The sequence below is a fragment of the Spinacia oleracea genome, chromosome 1, assembly GCF_020520425.1.
Source record: "Spinacia oleracea cultivar Varoflay chromosome 1, BTI_SOV_V1, whole genome shotgun sequence".
NCBI classification, from domain to species: Eukaryota; Viridiplantae; Streptophyta; class Magnoliopsida; order Caryophyllales; family Amaranthaceae; genus Spinacia; species Spinacia oleracea.
In genome coordinates this window covers 114,211,760-114,231,558 of record NC_079487.1, presented here as the reverse complement: position 1 = coordinate 114,231,558, position 19,799 = coordinate 114,211,760, and the positions used below count along the sequence as shown (strand labels likewise).

General features: G+C 33.9%; 2 protein-coding genes across 2 annotated transcripts; both read right to left on the bottom strand.

Moving 5' to 3' along the window:
• LOC110786840 (proline dehydrogenase 2, mitochondrial) lies at window positions 1-2,661 on the bottom strand. Its single transcript, XM_021991416.2, has 4 exons — window positions 1,938-2,661; window positions 695-1,346; window positions 329-569; window positions 1-215 (listed from the first exon to the last, which is right to left on the bottom strand). Exons 1-4 carry the CDS (start codon window positions 2,502-2,504, stop codon window positions 173-175), a joined length of 1,503 nt encoding a protein of 500 aa, XP_021847108.1. The 5' UTR covers window positions 2,505-2,661; the 3' UTR covers window positions 1-172.
• An 8,456-nt stretch (window positions 2,662-11,117) lies between these two features.
• On the bottom strand, window positions 11,118-19,728 carry LOC110786839 (probable inactive ATP-dependent zinc metalloprotease FTSHI 3, chloroplastic). Its single transcript, XM_021991415.2, has 4 exons — window positions 18,289-19,728; window positions 11,955-12,278; window positions 11,522-11,822; window positions 11,118-11,418 (listed from the first exon to the last, which is right to left on the bottom strand). The coding sequence occupies exons 1-4, from the start codon at window positions 19,309-19,311 to the stop codon at window positions 11,216-11,218; spliced, it is 1,851 nt and encodes a 616-aa protein (XP_021847107.1). The 5' UTR covers window positions 19,312-19,728; the 3' UTR covers window positions 11,118-11,215.
• Window positions 19,729-19,799: the final 71 nt, after the last annotated feature.

The window sequence follows — 19,799 nt, the reverse complement described above, 5'->3', positions numbered from 1 at the left end:
TTAGAAATTGAAGTCTTAATTGAGATTTTCATTAACAAAAGGAGTAACAAAACCATTTACATTTCCTGAGAAATGATAAACTCACAAAACATTCTAAATTATTTATGTACAATCATAAAAATTTCTAAGCTTCAAAACCACATCAAATTTCCACCTTGCTCATCTCATATAATCACATTCCAAACCCAGCTTTCAGTCTTCGCTTTAACTCCATCCTAAACAAATCAAAAACATAAATTTTGTAAGTCATGAGTACATAAATATACATAAAGATTTATTTAATTTATAATTTGTCGCCGAAAAATAGATATTTTAAAAAAATGTTTACCCCATGAGTTGGCGATCAAGGCATGAAGAAGACAACATCCCTCTATTTTCCTCTGCCCTTCTTAAAAGATATGGAATAACCTCCTCAACTGGCCCAAAAGTTAAGTACTTGCTAACTTGAAAACCAGCATTTTTAAGGCCATATGAAAGTGCCTCAGACATTCCATACAATTGAGCAAATTGTAGCCTATCATTCTCCTTTCCTATCCCCAAACATTTGGCTTTCGTCGCCGCCAATTTCCCTATTATTATTATTATTATTATTATTATTCACCAAAAGTACATATTCACATTAGAGATCATTCTTAAAACGTTACCAACCAAAAATATACAATGTAACTAGCAATGATACCGAACAAGCCCTAACCTGATTCAACGTTATGGGTGGCAAGGACGACAGCACCAGAGCCGTCAACAATCTTGTCAAGCATATAAGAAGCACACTCATTGTAACAATCATGGGTATCTTGTATAGTATTATGAATAGGAGACTCAAACCCTAATGAAGCAGCCAATTTGCTTTCACTAGACATATAAGCTCCTCTAACTATCTTAAACCCTATAGGCAAACCCATCTTCTTCGCAGCTTCGGTTGCTAACAACATCCTTTCTTTTGCATCTTTTAAGTAAGCTTGAAGTGTACCATAAACAATTGGGGTTTTACCTCCCAATTTGTTGTACTCAATGGCTGAATTATATGTTAAATAGTCGATACCAGGTTGAATCTTAGTGTCCTCAGCATCAACTGTTAAAGGTACATTAAGTTCTAAACATCTTTGACAGAGTTTAGTTAGCCTTTCATGGGCTAATTGTAGGTCTTGTTCTTCTTGTTGGGTTAACGGGTCGGGTTTTTCGGGGGTGTGGTAGAAAGGGCTAGAGTCGGATAAAATTGGTAAGGAGTTTTGTTTCCATGGTAGTTTGAATGATGGGTCTTGCTTTTCCCACCTAAGCAAATCACTCAATCTTTCTAGCAATGACATTGGACAAATTGCACTTATCTTCACAATCACAAAACTTACCTGCCAAAAGTAAAAAGGAACAAACTCAATTAGCTAAAATATTAGAAAAAGTAGTCACATGTCACATAATTAAAGTTTGGCAATTTTTATCTTGGTTTGGTTAAGGATCTTGTTGGCCTCTCATCTTTGTATCATATTGCAATACTGCCTTGATCATTCCCACCATCCATGCACCACTTGGTTTTGGCTCTTGGCTCGAATGCTCGATCGAGGGACCTCACACCTTAAGTGAAAAGGTCCCGGACCATGCAATAATTTCTCCTCGTGCCCGATTGCTGTATTAGATTTGGGTTATTGGGTCCCAATCCCATGTAACTTGTTAGCATATAGACACCTTAAATTTTTCATTATAGCCCCACAAATACGACGTGATTAGACCGGACCAAACCAAACCAAACCAGACCAAAAATACCATGCAAAACTTTACAAAAGCCCTAAATACCATTTGTTGACAAAGATTCATGTATCAAAAATACCCAATAACATAAACATAAAACATAACACATAGTCTTATACAAAAACCAACGAAACCATACCTCAAATAAATTAAACATGATTAAATTGGAAAGATTAAAAAGAATTGAAACATACCGAAGAAGGAGGGAAGAACTTGGTGGATTCAATGGTGTTGAGAAAAGTGTTGTAATTTTGATCACATGATTGATTATCATAAGCATGTTCTAAACCATAATTTAACATTCCTCTTAATCCTTCGCCATAAATCTTCTCAACCGTCTGACTGGTTTCCTTCAAATCTTTTCCTGCAACAAATTGTTCATAAAAACTGTGTTTAACAGACCCTAAAATCGCCTGGCGAAACCCAGGAACCTCAAGCAATCTTGACCGCATAACCCAAATACCCATATCAACCACAGGATCAATTGATGCCATGTTCAGATTAAACACTGATCTTATCAATTTTGTGTTTGAAAAAGTTGAAAACAACTTCTGGGTATCCTCAAAATCAAGAATTGAAGAGGAAGAAGAGCTTCGTTGAAAGGTTCCGGTTCCAGTTTCCGCTTCGGGTTTTACGACGAATGATTCAGGTTTTTCATCGAAATTAAGAGGTAAAACGGGTAAGGAAGACGGAGAAGAACTCAAAGCCTTTGTGATTTGGTTAAATCTCTGAAAAAGCTTTGGTGTAACTCGGATGGCCATCAATTTTTAAGAATCCCTTGTGTTTTTTCTCTCTGTTTTTGCCTCTGTTTCTTCTCTGTTTTTAGGTTTATTCCAGAGTTTTTGTGGGTTTCTCAAGTGAGGGAATGGGGGAGTTTAAATAGGAGAGAAGAAGGGAGTTGGTTGTAAATTAAAATATTGACTATTGACAAAGTAAAATTAGAGAATTCTTTATTTAAAAATATAATTAACCGTTATTTAAGAGAAAGAAGAGGGTGCTGTAAATGCGAAATACAAGGTTTCAAAAGTGCTAATTAAGGAATCTGAGATTCCATGAATCTTTTGAGGAGGAGTACATTACATAACAGTGAATCATGCGATAGAACCAATAACACATCATAAGTACGTGGAAGGTTGATATAGTCTTTGTTTACAGCTGTGTTTTTCCTTCCCATGCAAACATTGCAACAAATTTCACTTCATTTTTTTTATTGTTAGGTAAGATTATTTCACAATTTTCTTGTATGGTAAGATGATTGTCCACCATAATGTGGGAAATCATTTTTATTTCTATAATTGTTAGGTAAAGATTGCACTTTATTATTATTATTTTAAGAATCTTTGGTAAGTCAAAGAGAATCTTGAATATTTGGATGAATGTAGAAATAATGTGTTTAATAATAACAAAATTTTCTATTTAGAGAAATATAAATCCGATTTATAATCTTGGAAAAGACCGTTTAACAATTAACTAGCTGGTAAATGAGTTTTATATCCGTTATAGTTAAGTAGAAATGGTATTGTTATTATTATTAATATTTGATTTTAAGAATCTGGAGTAAAAGTAGAAATAACGTAACCCTACCTACTCATTTGACATACTACTAATAGCTATTCCGTACAAGATATGGTCGGCTAACAATTAAGCATGCACTAGTTTTTAGCTTATGTGACACACGAGTTGTGTATTTTTTTTACTATTATGTTCACCTAAACTTGAAATTCAAAAACCAATCTAACCTAGATTTCTAATTTATTTTTGAATTAAAAAAATCGAGTGCGATGTAGATAGTTAATTAGGTGCCACGTAAATATTTTAATTAATTAATTATTAATGTATACAACTCCATCCAAAATCAAACACACTAATAATTAAAAAGTAAATCTAAAATAAAATTCATCCAAAATCAAACACTCTAATAATTAAAAAATAAATATAAAATGAAAGTCAATCCAAAATAAATAAATAAAACTAATATAATCTAAAATGTAAATATAGCAGTTGATATATATATATATATATATATATATATATATATATATATATATATATATATATATATATATATATATATATATATATATATATATATATATATATATATATGAGTTTTATTTTAACTTAATAATTTAATAGAATTCGTGCATCGCACGGCTAAAATCTAGTATATATACATAAAGGTTTTTTTTTCAAGAGCATCGGAAGCGTCCACGTAGGAAAGTTCAGTCATAAAATCGAATATTAATTATTTTTAAAAACATAGTAAATAGATAAATATGGTAAAAAGATAAAATTCACTTGATAATATTTTAAGATAAAAAAATAAATAGATAGAGTTTTAAGAAAAATAAAATACTAATTTATGATTTTATATAAACTCAATTTTCTTCTTAAAAAAAATATATCATCACTTCATGTATTTTCATTTTTAATTTTAATTAAGTTATTTTATTCTTTTCACTTTATTATAGTTTTTATAATTTTATTTATCATCATTAGATTACTTCTAAACAGTTTGTTTTTATTTTGAAGGTAGTCATACTCTGTAATTTTTTAATTGAATTTTTCAGGTATGATTTGTATGAATTTATATTTAATAATCATATTAAGGCTCTGTTCTATTGGACTTTAGTTTTTACTGAAATTATATTATCTGAACTTAACTGAACTTATCTGACTTAGCTGAACTTATTTTATCTGAAAAAACGTATTTAGTATGAAATAAACTTCTTTGTGTGTGAAAAATGTCTGGAAAAAAAAACTTATTTATGCTGAACTTATATTATCTGAACTTATCTGAACTCATTTTATCTGAAATAAGTCAAAATAAGTCGAACAGAACAGAGCATGAGTAGAAGAACTATCAAAATAGGTTGATTTAAAAAATCATCAATAAACATCACACAAAACATCTTAATTGATTTTGTGTTAATTAATTTGAGACTTTTGAGTTGTTTTCTTTTTTAGTTTCATTAGATTTTTAAGAAGAATTATTCAAAAATAATAGTATTTGCTATTGAATTTGCCGAGTAATTAAAGAGATTTTCACCTAAGAATGTTACTCCGTACATCTTACCTTATTCATATAAAATTTACAAACTTTTATATAAGGTGGTCTTACACAAAAGACCCTATTGATGTCATATAAGTTAAGTAATGGAATCAATTAGTTAAGCACTATAACTAATTAGTAAAGCACTGTACAACCAATTAGTTAAACAATGAAACTAATTAGTTAAGCAATGAAATCAATTAGTTGAGAGTGATGGAGAGCTCAGTTGGTTAGAGCTTCCATCCCGGTTTCAGGTGATCCTGGGATCGATTCTCATCCCCGCCCTTGTGGCTCATTTGCACCAAAAAAATGAAATCAATTAGTTAAACAGTGAAAGTGATCTTTCCGGTAAGGCGGTCTTACACAAAAGTTGCCGTATAAAATTTGGGTTGTATAAAGTAAATTAGTTTAGCAATGATTTATGTCGAGGAAGAAAAAATATAGACTCAAAGAGTTTGGTTATATTTCTTATGTTTTCAATGCATAAAATATTATCGTATAATCCGGACAACGACAATGTCTTTTCTGTAGGGCATGATGTCTGTACCTTTCATTTCATTTCTCCTTCAATTTTCTCATCAACATTTTTTTTTTTTTTGGTTATCTAGGGTTATAAATACTACGGAGTAAGTGTTTTTTTAATTAAAATTATAGAAGAAGCTACTAATAGCTCTTTGAAGATTTAAAATGTGACAAACGGCATATAAATTTTCCTGTTTTAAAATATGATGAATTAAAATTATGAATTCTAGGAGTTTTTATTTATTTAACAATTTAAGAACAATCTGCCAGTGTCTTTACTTTAAAAAAAAACAATTTTTTTTTAAAATGTGACAAGTGGCAGGTAAATATTTGTTTTAATATATTACTCCATAGTATATATATCCTTTTGACGGAGTGTTCCATATTAATTTCCATATTTATTCAACTTTATCTTCAACACATGAAATTTTTCGTTTTACTCGACCTTTCTTTTTTGTTTTTGAAATTTAGCTTCCGTTGGCATTTATGTTTTCGTTAAATAATAAATTTGAGGTGGATTGTCGTTATCATAATTTTGATTATATTACGATTTATCGTGAACAAACTACTTAAGATTTTCGCTTAAAATAGGTAAATTTGGGCCAAAATTTTAATTCTACCATAATTTTCCAAATTGATGTTATAATTCTACCATAAATTTCCAACCAAAGGTTATACTCCATACTACTATAAAAAGAATTAGGGAGTACTCATATTTCCTCCGTATGAAGTTTCCCGCCTTCTCTTCGAAAACATAATAGGCGTTACGACACCCAATTTTGTAGTTTAATTTTATTTTACGATTGTTATGCAACTTAAATTTCATACAGGAAGTATGCGATATTCTTATAAAATAAAATAAATTAGAAACAAATGACAAAATCAATCAACGAATCATCCAATTTGAATTCCTAAAAATGTGGAAAAGAATAACTTTGCCATTAAAATAGGGATGTGATATCAACTTACTAATTTAATTGACCTATAATTAATTCCTAAATAGATATATTGATCTAAGTTGGTCGGTAGCATATACTCCGTACTCCTTAATTCCGTATTAGGTACCCTTTGAATTTAAGTACACCGACTTTCAAATTTTGGGATGGTAGTAGTTGGCAAATTGACGCAACAAGTGACAACCTTCAACTATAAGTTACAAATTAAATTTTATAAGATAAACACAATTGACTCAAGTGACTCAAGTGTATGTGGTGCTGACTATGAATTTTGAAACTTGACCATTTTAATAAACGATAGTGGACCCCAAGATATTCGAAAATTAATGTTCAATATTCCATAAATAACAAAATACTCCTATGTCTCTTTTTGTTTTTTACGTTTTCTTTTTTGGATATTTCAAAATGTTCTTTACATAAATGATTTAGTACTTTATCAAAATTTGTGTCTAATTATTATTTTAACCAATTAAATTTATTGTGTCATGTAATCTCTCACACTTTTCCATTAGGACATTAAATTTTTCTCATTTCCCAATATCAGAATTTTGATAAAAGTGAAAACATTATAAATAAACATAATTTATCTTGTTTAAATAAAAAAAATTGAGGAATCTCGATGCAAATTAATTAATCGTTAAAACGCGTGAAAAATACCAAACGTAAAGAACAAAAAGAGACAGAGGGAGTAATAAGTTAATGATTAATCAAAGAATTAATGTCGGCGAACCATCTATCATTTCCTTTTAAGGATAGTCCAAAATTGTAAATGAAAAAGGACGAGTATATAAGAGCATCTACAATGGTAAGTTAATTTGACAATGAGTTTGTTATGCCAAATAAGATTGCAAGCTATTTCATTGTCTAGCTAACTTGTGCTCCAATGGCTAGCAACTAGCTTGTTATTTAAATTGATCTCACTTGTTCCACTTGTCAATTTATTATTTGGAACTTTTGAAACTAGTTGCCAAGCAAATTAGCTTATTTAAGCTAAGAGCATCTTCAATGGTTGTAGCTATGGACTTGCTTGCAATTTTTTGTAAATTCCAAGCTACTAGCTTGACCATTGGAGTTGAAATGATAAATTAGGTTGGGCAAGCAAATAAGCTTATTTAAGCTAATTTGCTTGAAAAAACTTGGCCAATGAAATAATATTAAATTAAATTAAATTTAAATATTGATTGACAAATATGACTACATTAAATATCAAACTAGTAGCTAACCACTAGGGTACTAACTAACTAGAAATGAAAGTAGCTTGAAATATTATGTGGCATGACATGCTAATTTATAAATTAGCTTACCGTGGGAGATGCTCTAATTTGCTTAGCCAAGCTAATTTATTATTTTCACTCCAATTGTCTAGCTATTAGCTTGAAACTTTTATAAATTTCAAGCTAGTCCCTAACTACAACAATTGGAGATGCTCTAAGAGCATATACATTTGTTGGTTCTTTAAAAGACTTTAGTTGAGACTTTTACTTTCTCTCTACCACCTTCTTTATACTCCCTCCGTCCCAGATTAATTGTTACACTTTCCTTTTTCGTCCGTCCCAGATTAGTTGTTACACTTCTAAATTAGGAATGACCCCACAATTATTATATTGTCTCTCTCTTCCCACTAACTTTTATTTTGTCCCCAAACCATCTCCCATTCAATTAAAAAAATAACCCACTAACTCCTATCACATCTACTTTTTCAATAAAATAACAATTGATAACCAAACAACCACTTATCACATAAAACTTTGTGCAAAAGTAAGTGTAACGACTATTCTGGGACGTAGGGAGTACAAGACAATCACAAAAACTCATTCTTAAATACACTTAATATTTTGTTGATTTTACAGAAGAGCTCTCCAATATCTTTTTTACCAAAATTATTCTTCACTTTTCAAAGTTACTCCCTATTTTTTAACAAGAATCAATTATTTGAGGTATCTTGAGCAAGAGCTACCTTAAAGCAACTCTCCAGGAAAAACTACCCAACAGCCCCTCATGAAACCCCTCAAGAGCTCCAATGTTGGCCAAGAGATAGTTCTTGTTGGAGAGCTACTTGGAGAGCCACTCTAAGAGCCTTAATGTACATGCTCTAATATACTTCATGAATGTATCATACACAAGCCATCGATAGTAACTATTAAGCCAAAACCTCATTGACAGAGAACGTTTAAAGTTTTTTTAAAATATACTACTACTACATCCGTTTACAGTTACTATGTGCACAAAGATTAAGACAAAATAAGAAAAGTTGGTTGAATATGATAAAGTAAGAGAAATGTGTAAAAGGGTGGGTGAGTATACGAATTGAAAAAAATGAATAAAGTAAGAGAAAGTGAGTGAAAAATTGTAAATAATATGAGGTAAGAAAGGTAAAATAGTAAATTTTCATGTCATAAAGTAGAATAAAGCAAAATGTAAAGAACATTACAAAACAGACTAAAACAAAAAGTGTAAGTATCATTTTGAAACGAATGAAGTATATTTTATAATAGTGTTTGAGATCCTGCAATATAGTTAGCCATGCATCATGATGATTATTAGTTGATTAATGACCATTAATCCCACGTCCCTCACCATAAAATATGTTATCTAGTTAATTATTTTAATATATGGCGACCACGACACCGCGTAACACATGCTTAATGCTTAAAATATTTACTCCTCGCATACAAGGTTGTACGGAGTAATATTTATACTTTACTGGAAGTTTCTAACATACGCCCATATACTGCATGGGAAATGATTTTCACCTTCAAAAATCAAGATTCGGGTAAAATAAATTTATATAAATTGTAATCAGATTTTATTCGGACATCCGGTTATTCTCACAAGTTTAATTATTCTCTTAAAATAATGTATGATCATGTTTAATAAGCTTCAATCATGTCTTATCAAGCTTAAATGATTTTAAGTATTGTAAGGTGAAGCGAATGTGCGCTTACTGTCTTAGCGTACTCCTATAATTTTAGCAATGGTAAATAATGGTGACAAAAAGGGAAAAGCAAAAGATTAACGTTCATGTTTGAATCACGATAACAGATCAAATGTGTAATATGTCCGCACAGTTGTTAGAAAATTGACGGCCCAAAAGAAATGGCATCTCTGTAACTACAAGCTGTATTTTGTTCAAGAATTGTTGAGCCGTGATTCCTTTTTACTTGTTTACAATTAGAAAAACGTATGAATGCAGAATGTTGCCACATTTATTTAAAACAAAATAACGTAAACACAAACAATCGTTAAAATTAAAATACTACTTTACTTACTAAATGTCAATTAAGAACGAATAAGAACTATGCCATGGTACAGAAAAATGATAAATCCAAGGAATAATTCACTTCTTCCAAGGAAATCATCTTTGAAAAAATGTGGATTTCCTTGGATGAAGTAAAAATTTCCTTGGATTTATCACTTCCCCATGGTACATCATCATATTTGTAACATCGCATTAGAATTGACTTGTTAAAATCACAACATTAAGATTGAGAACATGTGTACGATAGGTCACAGGTCCAAATCCTCCTTTGTTCTATTTGTAACTTGAACTGCCAATGTGACTCACTAAAAAAAAAACAGATTACATGAAAGCAAACAATCGAGGATAGTATAAAACACAAAATAAAACAAGATTAGGGAAACGTGATTAGTTGCAATAAAATGTTGCAAAAAGAAGGAAAAAGGTTGATTAATTGTGTGACTGCTAATGAAAGTGACTGGTAATTTAACTATGAAAGACATGTAAACTCAGTATCATGTCATTTACTATGTGAGTTGTGAGTGACTCGGATGGTCCATTATAATTGTCTGTATCTCAACTACTTGACACCATTACATTACAGCTAGGAATCACTCACATACTCCTTAAATGTTACTGTCATTAGTTTTATTGGAGCACTTTCTTAATTACAATACCTAATCCCACAATTTACACCTTATTAGTATTCCACTAATCTCAACTCAAGTTCCACTAATCTCATTTGAGTTGGGTCGAACTCTAAAAAGAAGAAAACAAAAAATTGTTGCATTTTCCAGCTCGGACAAAAGAATTCTCGTGAAGGTAAAAATAACATCCATCACCAAACGATTTACTCCCTCCGTCCCAGCGAAGTTGTTACACTCTCCTGGGCACACAGTTTAATGCGATAAGTAGTAGTGTGGTTATCAATTGTTATTTTATTGAAAAAGTAGATGTGATATGAATTAGTAGAGTATTTTTTTTAATTGAATGAGAGAGGGTGTGGGGACAAAAAAAATTAGTAGGAAGAGAGAGACAATATAATAATTGTGGGGTCATTTCTAATTTAGAAGTGTAACAACTAATCTGGGGCGGATGAGAAAGGAAAGTGTAACAACTACTAATTTGGGACGGAGAGAGTAGTAAAAAGTTGTTGCATTTTACTAGTAGTGCCTAGTGGGCTGGTCCAAACAGCCAACTGAAATGGGTCACTATCCGCTTGAGCATCCGGGCCGAACCAACTAGTTTGTCATTAATTATTAAATTAAAATGTTGAAAAGGCCAAATTTATCAAGCAAGTACTTTATACTTTGTTTGGTTAGCATATGTAGAGCGAAAGGGAGAGCTACCCTTTTCCTGTCAAATCTTCGCAATAATGGGAGAGATTTGATTTATTGAAAGGGAAAAGAAAATTGATCCCTCCCATTCTATTCACTTCCTTCCCCTTTTGCTCCGAATTTTCCAATCCAAACATAGTGTAAAAGGGATGGGCCTGGCCTGCTGGATTGCTATCTAATATGAACCCATTTGGGCCTCGGCCAGCCCGCTCCACTAGCGATCTCTAAACTGAGCGAAAAGCAAAGGTATGCTGTAAGAGAGATGAGAGTTTGGTATAGTGACATGTATATTTTCATATTTTGCACCCATTTTTAGTAACTATGACAACAAATATAACCATTACCAAAAAAAGAAACTGTTGTGTTATCATGAGCTTAATGTTTGATAACCTAATGGCCCCTGAAATCCTTGAGTTTTTGAGTCAGATTTTCCCATAATAGATGGCATCCAAGGGAATAATTTACCAATCTCCTTACTGATCATACTCGCGGTTGGTTGCTTACTGTTGATTCCGAACTTTGCCCTTTCTACGCCTTCCATTATATCTTCTCTTGACACCGCTTCTCCTCCTATGTTTCCAACCAAACAAGATACAAATTGTTTAAATACAAAATGTTCCAATTGTTTACCTAAAGCATGTAAATTGTGTCAAATAATGTCTGAGATTCTGACCTCTGCGTGCAGCGAGTAATGCAGCTTCATTGACAATGTTGGCAAGATCAGCACCAACAAGGCCTTGGGTGAGGGATGCAACAAGGCTGCAGATAAGTTGCTTGTCTTCTTCGAGAGGAACATCTCTTAAATGCACAGACAGTATCTTTCTCCTTCCTTCTTCATCGGGCTCTCCTACAAGAACTTTCCTCGAGAAGCGACCAGGACGACAAAGAGCCTCATCTAATGCTTCAGGTCTGTTTGTTGCAGCAATAACAATTACCTTTGTATCTGACTCAAACCCATCCATTTCTGTCAGCAACTGCAGCAATTAAAAAAAAACACACATCCACATAAATGATAAAGCAATGCACACTACATAGAGAAGGAAATTAAGGAAGAATATGGAACTTTCATAAAGATGCACCTATCTTTGTAGGCAGGAACAAGTTACCTGGTTGAGCGTCTGATCACGTTCATCATTGAAACTTCTACCACGCTTTCCACCAACAGCATCAAGTTCGTCAATGAAAATAATTGATGGAGAACATTTCCTTGCAACATTAAAAAGTTCTCTAATACGTGCAGCTCCCCTCCCAACAAATAATTCAACAAATTCACTGGCAGATACAGAGAAGAAGGGAACACCAGCTTCTCCTGCCACAGCACGGGCTAGCAAGGTTTTTCCAGTTCCAGGAGGACCTACCAACAGAACACCTCTTGGTAACCTTGCTCCTAATTTGTTGTAATTGATAGCACCTTGTAGACACAATACTATCTAAAAAGGAAAAAAAAAATCTGTTAGTATGAGAGATCAATGACAGTTTGAATTTAAGTGAATTCAAAGCAAACTCCCCTTCTCTTGATCCCAACAAATAACAGAAAATAGAGTCCTGGACCCCTAACCATACCCGATATCCTCCAAGTAAAAAGTGAAAGCATATAAAAAGATGGGAACAACTCTAACATTCTCCCAAAAACAGATGCATGCTTATATTAACCATTTGTTCCATTGCCCTCAAGTATGACAAATTGGACACTCTCATCACCTTCAATCTGATGCATGCAGTCATGGCCTATTGTACAATGATTCAATGATTTGGCGTGACAACTGACAAGTCAAAAGAGGATTCTTAAGACAAAAGAAGGCCTATCACCAATCACCTTCAAAAATACGGCTGGCTTCTAGAAAGGTCTAATAGGCATGAGCTCTACAAGGCTTTCTCATGGGTTTCGTCAATTTTCACTTTTGTATATCCCACATGGTTTCAACTTTCAACGCGGGGCGGGGTGGAGGAGTTATTCAGTTACATAGTTACGGAAAAAGTTCTACCAGGGCCACATGGAATTGTTTTTTTATCTGATCAAGATGCCTAGTAAGGACCTTTAACTTCTAAATAGGGGTCTGCCAAGGAATCATCCCAAGATTTCCAACTCCTAACCTTGAGGTTGGAGGGATTAATTCTCACCTCTCCAGATTCAATATCAGATAGGTGCTTGTGGTTTCCTTGTAAGATAAATTCCCAATTTCTAGACTGCCTTTAGGCTCGAGTTTCTGTGAGGTTGGGTTTTCCCCCTTCTTCTAGAGGCCAGATATTGGAGTCTTCAAGGGCAAGGTATTTGACCCCAAAAAAAAGTATGTCTAACCCTTCTGGAATCCATTGTCTACAACCAAGATGGCTGGTATGGATCCACAATCTCTAGAGGCTGTCGCCCAACTTCAATCCACAATACTTAACGATCTCCAATGGGTGTCAAGGGGAATGACTTATAGTACTCAAGAAGATATTAGCCAAAGCCATTTAGACATAGTGCTCTCTTAAAAAGATGAGTGCTTAGGCCGTTTCGGGACCAATCAAGAGCTCAAGATGGCTTCCCAAAAAAAAGGAACTCAAGATGGCTTATGGACTATCAACAATCAATTTTAGCCTTCAAAAGGGTTTGGTCAACATAGAACATGGACCGCTGTCTCATAAGCTACGTTGAATATCAAGAGACTTCCCCCCAACTTCTTTCAAATATTTACTACAGAACATCTTTGGTATGTCCAATGGATTTCCCATTGTCAATAGTTCAATACACCAAAGGCGAGATTGATAGATTGGTCCCATCACCCATGAGGCATGAGGACTCTTTAAGAATTGGAAGGACTAATGTGGAGGGACTAAGAACTAATCTTCTAAAGTAGGCAAAAATATTCCTTTTTCTTCGAACTCTTTCACAGGCTCCGTTTGGTTTGATGTGAAACGTTTTCAGTGACAAATGATTTTACATGAAAAACATTTTCCAACGGAAAACACAATCCCAACCTAGTTTTCCCTTGTTTGGTTCCTCGAAGGAAAATGGAGAAGACGGGTAAGGATTGATGGGAAGAGAGAAGCGGGAGATAAGAAGGAAAAGTGGAAATGTGAGTTCTCTCCCTTTTGAATGGAAAGTGTTTTACGTCCTTGGGAGAGTTATTCGAAAATTGCTCTACCCCCTTTGCCATAACAAACAGCAGAAAATGATTGAAAAGGGGAAAATCATTTTCCAAAAAAATGTTTTACACCAAACCAAACACTCCCTTAATGAAAACGCTAACATAAAAAAAGCTAAGTATATTAATGGGAGTAACAAGATACAAATTCTTAGTTGCACCTAGGTGTACCAAATGGTGGTTTTATGTCCATTGGTTGAGAGGAAAATGTGAGATAGACACTTGAGCTAGGTGCACCCTGATGCAGCTCAGATGTGCCCGTAACAAGAAGGGGAAAATGACTAACAAGAAGAGTTAATTACAAGATGAAACAACAACAAAAAAATTGACACGATAAAGCACGTACACATATGCTAAAGAGTCAGCTGGATACACATATGCTTCAGAGTCACCTGGGTTTATACTCGGGATTTTTTTCCTTAGAGTTGGGCCCAAAAGTGTCTCATCATTAGCTAGTCTCCAAATGGGGTTGGATACTTGTCATTTATAGTCAAGAAGCCAATATGAATCTGAAACAATTTTGACGGCTGCTTATAATCTTGCAGTTCTCTCCAACTACATTAAATGGGACATGAGGGTGTGATTCATTATCCATGTTAGTTCTTTAAACTCGATCGAAACCTCTGTCTACTGTCCAGTGATTCAAGAAGCTTCCCCTAAAATTTGTCAATTATTTAGGCCCCACCAAGGATTTCACCAGAATGATCTATGGTCACTTTGTATTCAGTGTCATTTGTGGCAAATGAACCACGGTTTATGAGCTAACTTCAAACTTTCCATTGTTTCAAGAATGGATGTATCGGCATGACTAATGCCTTTTCACCAGGAATCAATCTTGGGCTTAAAGGGGTATACAAACCTCATGGTCAGTGGAGACATCCCTAGAATCTTCACAGTGTTTCCTACCAGCTTCCCAAAAGGGTCTCACAAACAGGACCTTTGAAATAAACCCTATACAATGTATGATCCAAATTCCTACTATCCCAAGCAGACATAAGGAGATTTCCCTATACTTATGAAATAAAGGTTGAAAGGGGAATTTCCGAACCTTATTGTCACTGGACACATCATGAGAAACCTACCAAAAGGCCAGAATTCTCCAGTAGTTCCTCAAAAAAATGACCTTCAAAATGGTCTCTATGTCATGTATTACGTATCATCTACATCCCTGGCATGAATCCCAAGAAACCATAGAATGGTAGTTGTGAACATGGGGACTTCTCTATAAATTTATTCGAAATTCAATTACGATGTTAGTCTGCATATATAGGGGGTGTTTGGTTAGGAGAGGTTTGAGGGAAAAAGAGCTTTTTGGGGTGAATTAGAGGTTTGACCTTTAGAAAAAGCTAATTTGGAGTGTTTGGTTAGGAGAGGATTGGAAGAGAGTTTTGGGGTGAAAAAGCTAATTTTGAAAAAGCTCAATATAGGAGCTTTTTGCAATTAGAGGTTTGAAAAAGTTGATGAAAATGACTATTTTGTCCTACTATTGCCTATAATTACAACTACTATCAACCTTGGTACCCTACATATTTGTCTCCTAAAAACATTACTCACAATTTCTTTTTCATTTCATCCTATTTACTAGATTCGCTTTTTGTTGTAAAAAAAAATTATATTAGTACTTTGAAGCAATTGAAGTATATTGCAATCATGCTTAAAATTTCATTAATAATATTTCTCTATTTGAAAAATATATATTATTAAAAAATTTAAATTAAGAATAATTTTTTTTTATAAATAAATTTATTTTATTTAGTCAATGTTTATTAGAAAAATATAAAGAGAAAAAAAATTAATACAATTACATATTTGTCTAATATTAATAAGAAACAAAGTATGTCAATGTCCTTAATGGTCATTTTACATATTAAACAGCTATCAGCTAATTTACCAAACACTTTTACACAAATAGCTAATGCAACCAGCTAGTCAAATCGGCTAATTCAAACAACTAACCGTTAACAGCTAGTCAAACTAGCTATCAGCTAACAACTCCTAACCAAACAGGGCCATAGTTTCCATAAAGGAGTTATGGTCTTTGCTAGATCTTTAAACTATGGGTCATACTATGTATAAGAATCTAAATTTCTATAGCAACTCTTTGAACCCAAAAATATTTGTCCCAAACTCCATTGGAAACGCAAACAAGTGGTGCACGATTAATAGCCTTTAATATTGGATATAGTCTGGACCATGATGGGTCCAACATCATATATGGTTTAGACTGCAGCTAGATATACACAAGTACTTAACAACACAAAATATGTATCCATGTTGGATGAAACTCCTAGACATGACTCTGCCTTTCCTGGGGTAATAACCTTGGGTTTGATGTCATGAATCATATACTGATACGATGGACATTGGAACTTGAAAGACCCTAAGGCCTCCCGGTTTCCCAAGGAATGCCTCAAGTGGGTCTTTAGAGTGAAGTACGTTTTTACAAGTTCCAGCTTTTTGGTTCGATGTTGTCTTTGGTGAAGATTATAAGGATCTTGGGCTACAGTCATAAAATTAAGGAGACATCAAATTCTAATTTTTTGTCTGGACCTTCAACTGATGAGTGAATTAGGTCTCCTAAACATGCTTTGCAGCTGAGTTAGTGGTAGAAACTTTGGATCTTTGCCATATACTAACCTTACAGAATTGGCAGTGCTAGGACCAAAAGAAGGGAAGATATTTAATGTCAGAAAGAAAAGACTCGTCCCTCCAACCGGATTTAGTTGAGTACTCCCATCTAAAGTGGATGATTGAGCAACAGAAAGAGGTCTGGCGGGCTCACAATTTATCGAACGAAAGAACGGGTCAGCAGGCATTTCCTTTCCCTTTGAGTTCTATAGATATTCCCCATGGGACCTAGAGGAGTCTCATTAGAGTGGTATGCAGGCACACAACAAAATATATGACTACTTCCTAACTTATATCCACACAAGAATCCCTTTCTATTAGGGAGTTATATCGTAAATAGTTTCAACAGAAACAACATCAACTACCTCACCTTTGATCTTTAATTTTTAACTATCCACACACATACTCACAAGTTTGTCTGTAATTTTGCAAGTAAACTCACATTCTAATGCCCATCAAAATGCAACTCCACCCTCATATTATTTTCTTCTTAAATTCACATGATAACAACCACCAGAGCGGTAATGAATAAGATTGAAAATCCATGAAGAAAAATACATGCTTGAGGGTAGAGCAACACTACCATGTACACTAGCTTTGGATTTTTCTTGCAAAAGTACCCACAAACTCATCACCACCATTTATTATCGCCTAACAAGTGAGTTCTCAGAGTCAGAGTAACAAAAAGAACTATAAAGAAAGGTCTACCAGTGATCACTCATCCAAAATTTCATTGTATACACTAAACAAACAAGAGTCATCCCAAAGTAAGGTCAAGACATCAACTTAAGATGCACCATTCACTAGTCGGTTATAGGAGCATAACTAGTTAACTACACAGGAAACCGGTTACAGGTCTTTCTGTGTCTCTAGAATTCTATTCTTCAATAACGTAATAGAAATAATATACGCAACAATATAAGGATTAACCACTTAAATCAATCTTGAAATTGTTAATCAATGACGGCAATCAGATTTAGGCTGCGTTCTATTCACCTGATTTCCCCTTATTTTCCTGAACTTATCTTATCTGAACTTACCTGAACTTAATTAACTGAACCTATCTGAACTTATTAGAACTTATCAAAACTTATTTTAGTTATTAATTGTACTTGGCAAACCCTTATTTTTCCTGAACTTATCTTATCTGAACTTAACTGAACTTATCTGAACTTATTTTTCCTGAAATAAGTGAAAATAAGGTGAACAGAACAGGGCCTTAAATAGATAATTTCAGTCAATACATAAAGTAGGTTACAGGTTTGCTCATGTACATAGGTCCTTTTGATGAGAGGATACTTTGGCTGTAATTTGAACATAAAAACTTGACAAGTCCTGGTTTTGAAATTAACTTGAAAGAGATGAATATACTCATCTCATGTATGGCAGCCATGACCTCCTAAAATAAGGAGCTTTATGGTTGTCCCACACCCTCAAATTACCTTGTAAAAAGTCTCTGATTCAAAAATTGAGTAGGTTCTATATTCACAAAATCCTATAGGTGATTTTCTTAACAATCTACATCCATCACTAAAGTCACTGCCTTCAAAGAATGTTAAACAAAGGTATTATGGACAGCAGAAGTTAGGCAATAAATCATCAGTACTGACTAAGGGAAGATCAATCAGAGTAAACATGTTTCTGTCTCATGAGTATATGTAAGCTGGAAGGTAAGAAAGCATACCTCCAAGAGCTCAACTTTTGCAGTATCAACGCCTTCAACATCATCAAAGCTAACAGTCTGATTACTAGGCTTTCGTTTCTTAGCAGGACCATTAGAAGCATAAAGTTGACGATAAAGAAGCCACATTAAAGGAGTAAGCGGAATCCATAATGTCAAGATAGTAAGTAAAACGCTCCTGAATGACATTAGAGCTGACTGAGGAGCTGAACTGTATGTAATACCATTTTCTCTCATCAGACCTAACAGAAAGCTTTCGTCATTATCAACCTTCCTTGTGGCATACTGCCACTCAGGAACAACAGGTTTCTTTCTCATGCTTTTTGCAGGCACACCTGTGCTACTAACTTGAGCCGCCACATCAACCCCACCTGCTACATTTTCAGTTTGATCATTCTCCAAACTCGAATTTTGTTCCTCCAAATGAGTAGATTCAACATCCGGAACCTTAGTATTGTAGTATATCCGGCGAGACCCTTCTTCGAAAAGAACTTTCGAGGCAGACCCGCTTTCAATGCTCATAACCAAATCCGAATAAGGAACAACTTTGGGATAGGGAATCGACATTAACTTCACAAACAAATAACAAACCCCTAGTGCAAAGGAAATTGAAGCAGCAAGGGTGACTTTCTTCATATGTTTTCTCAAAAACATCCCAAAATCATTTAACGCAGATCGAACTGAAACCCTTTTCAATCTTGTCGACAACAACCTTAACCTCGGCCTCAATCGTAGCGAAAACTTCCTCTTTACATCATTAAACTCCCTACCCCCCAAAGGGGCATCTTTACTTCTGCTATTTCCATCACTAATTGACCTTACTTTACTACAACAAACCACCTCCCTCAACAAATTACCATAAATTTGAGGCTTCAAAGAATAAAAAGAAGCACAGCCAAGCTTAGGCAATACAGAAAAAGATTTACATAAACACCCATCAAAAGATTTGGCTCTAACAGTATGAAATTTATAATTTTTGGGATTACCCACTAATCCAGTATTAGAAACAAGGCAAAAAGATGACATTTTTGCTATGTTAATGTGAGATAGCTACTGAAATTGATCCATCAAAACTATAATTTGCTTAATGAAGTGTTAATCACAGTGATAATCAAGCTAAAATAGTAAAATCTCAAAAATAGCAAATATAACTAGAGAGATGGTAGCTGAATAGGGAACGGGTGATTCAAATAATTGTTTGTGGGTGCAAGAAAAATAGAATTGATGAACTCCAACCTGGTAATCGTAATCTGGTGTTATGTCTCAAGAATCAAACACAGAACGGAAGAAGTTGGTTGGACCTTAGCGGATAAGAAATTAAGAACGGCTTCCGGCAAACCCCCTTTTCTATGCTTTTGGTCTAGTTTTGGACTTGTGGTGAAAGTGTGTTAGCTATGGATGACGGATCCGTAGTCCGATTTCAAATACGGAGTATGAGTAAACCAACACGTTTTTTCCCCACCAAGGGTCATATCTAAATAATTCTATTGAATAGAATAGAAGGTCATTGATTA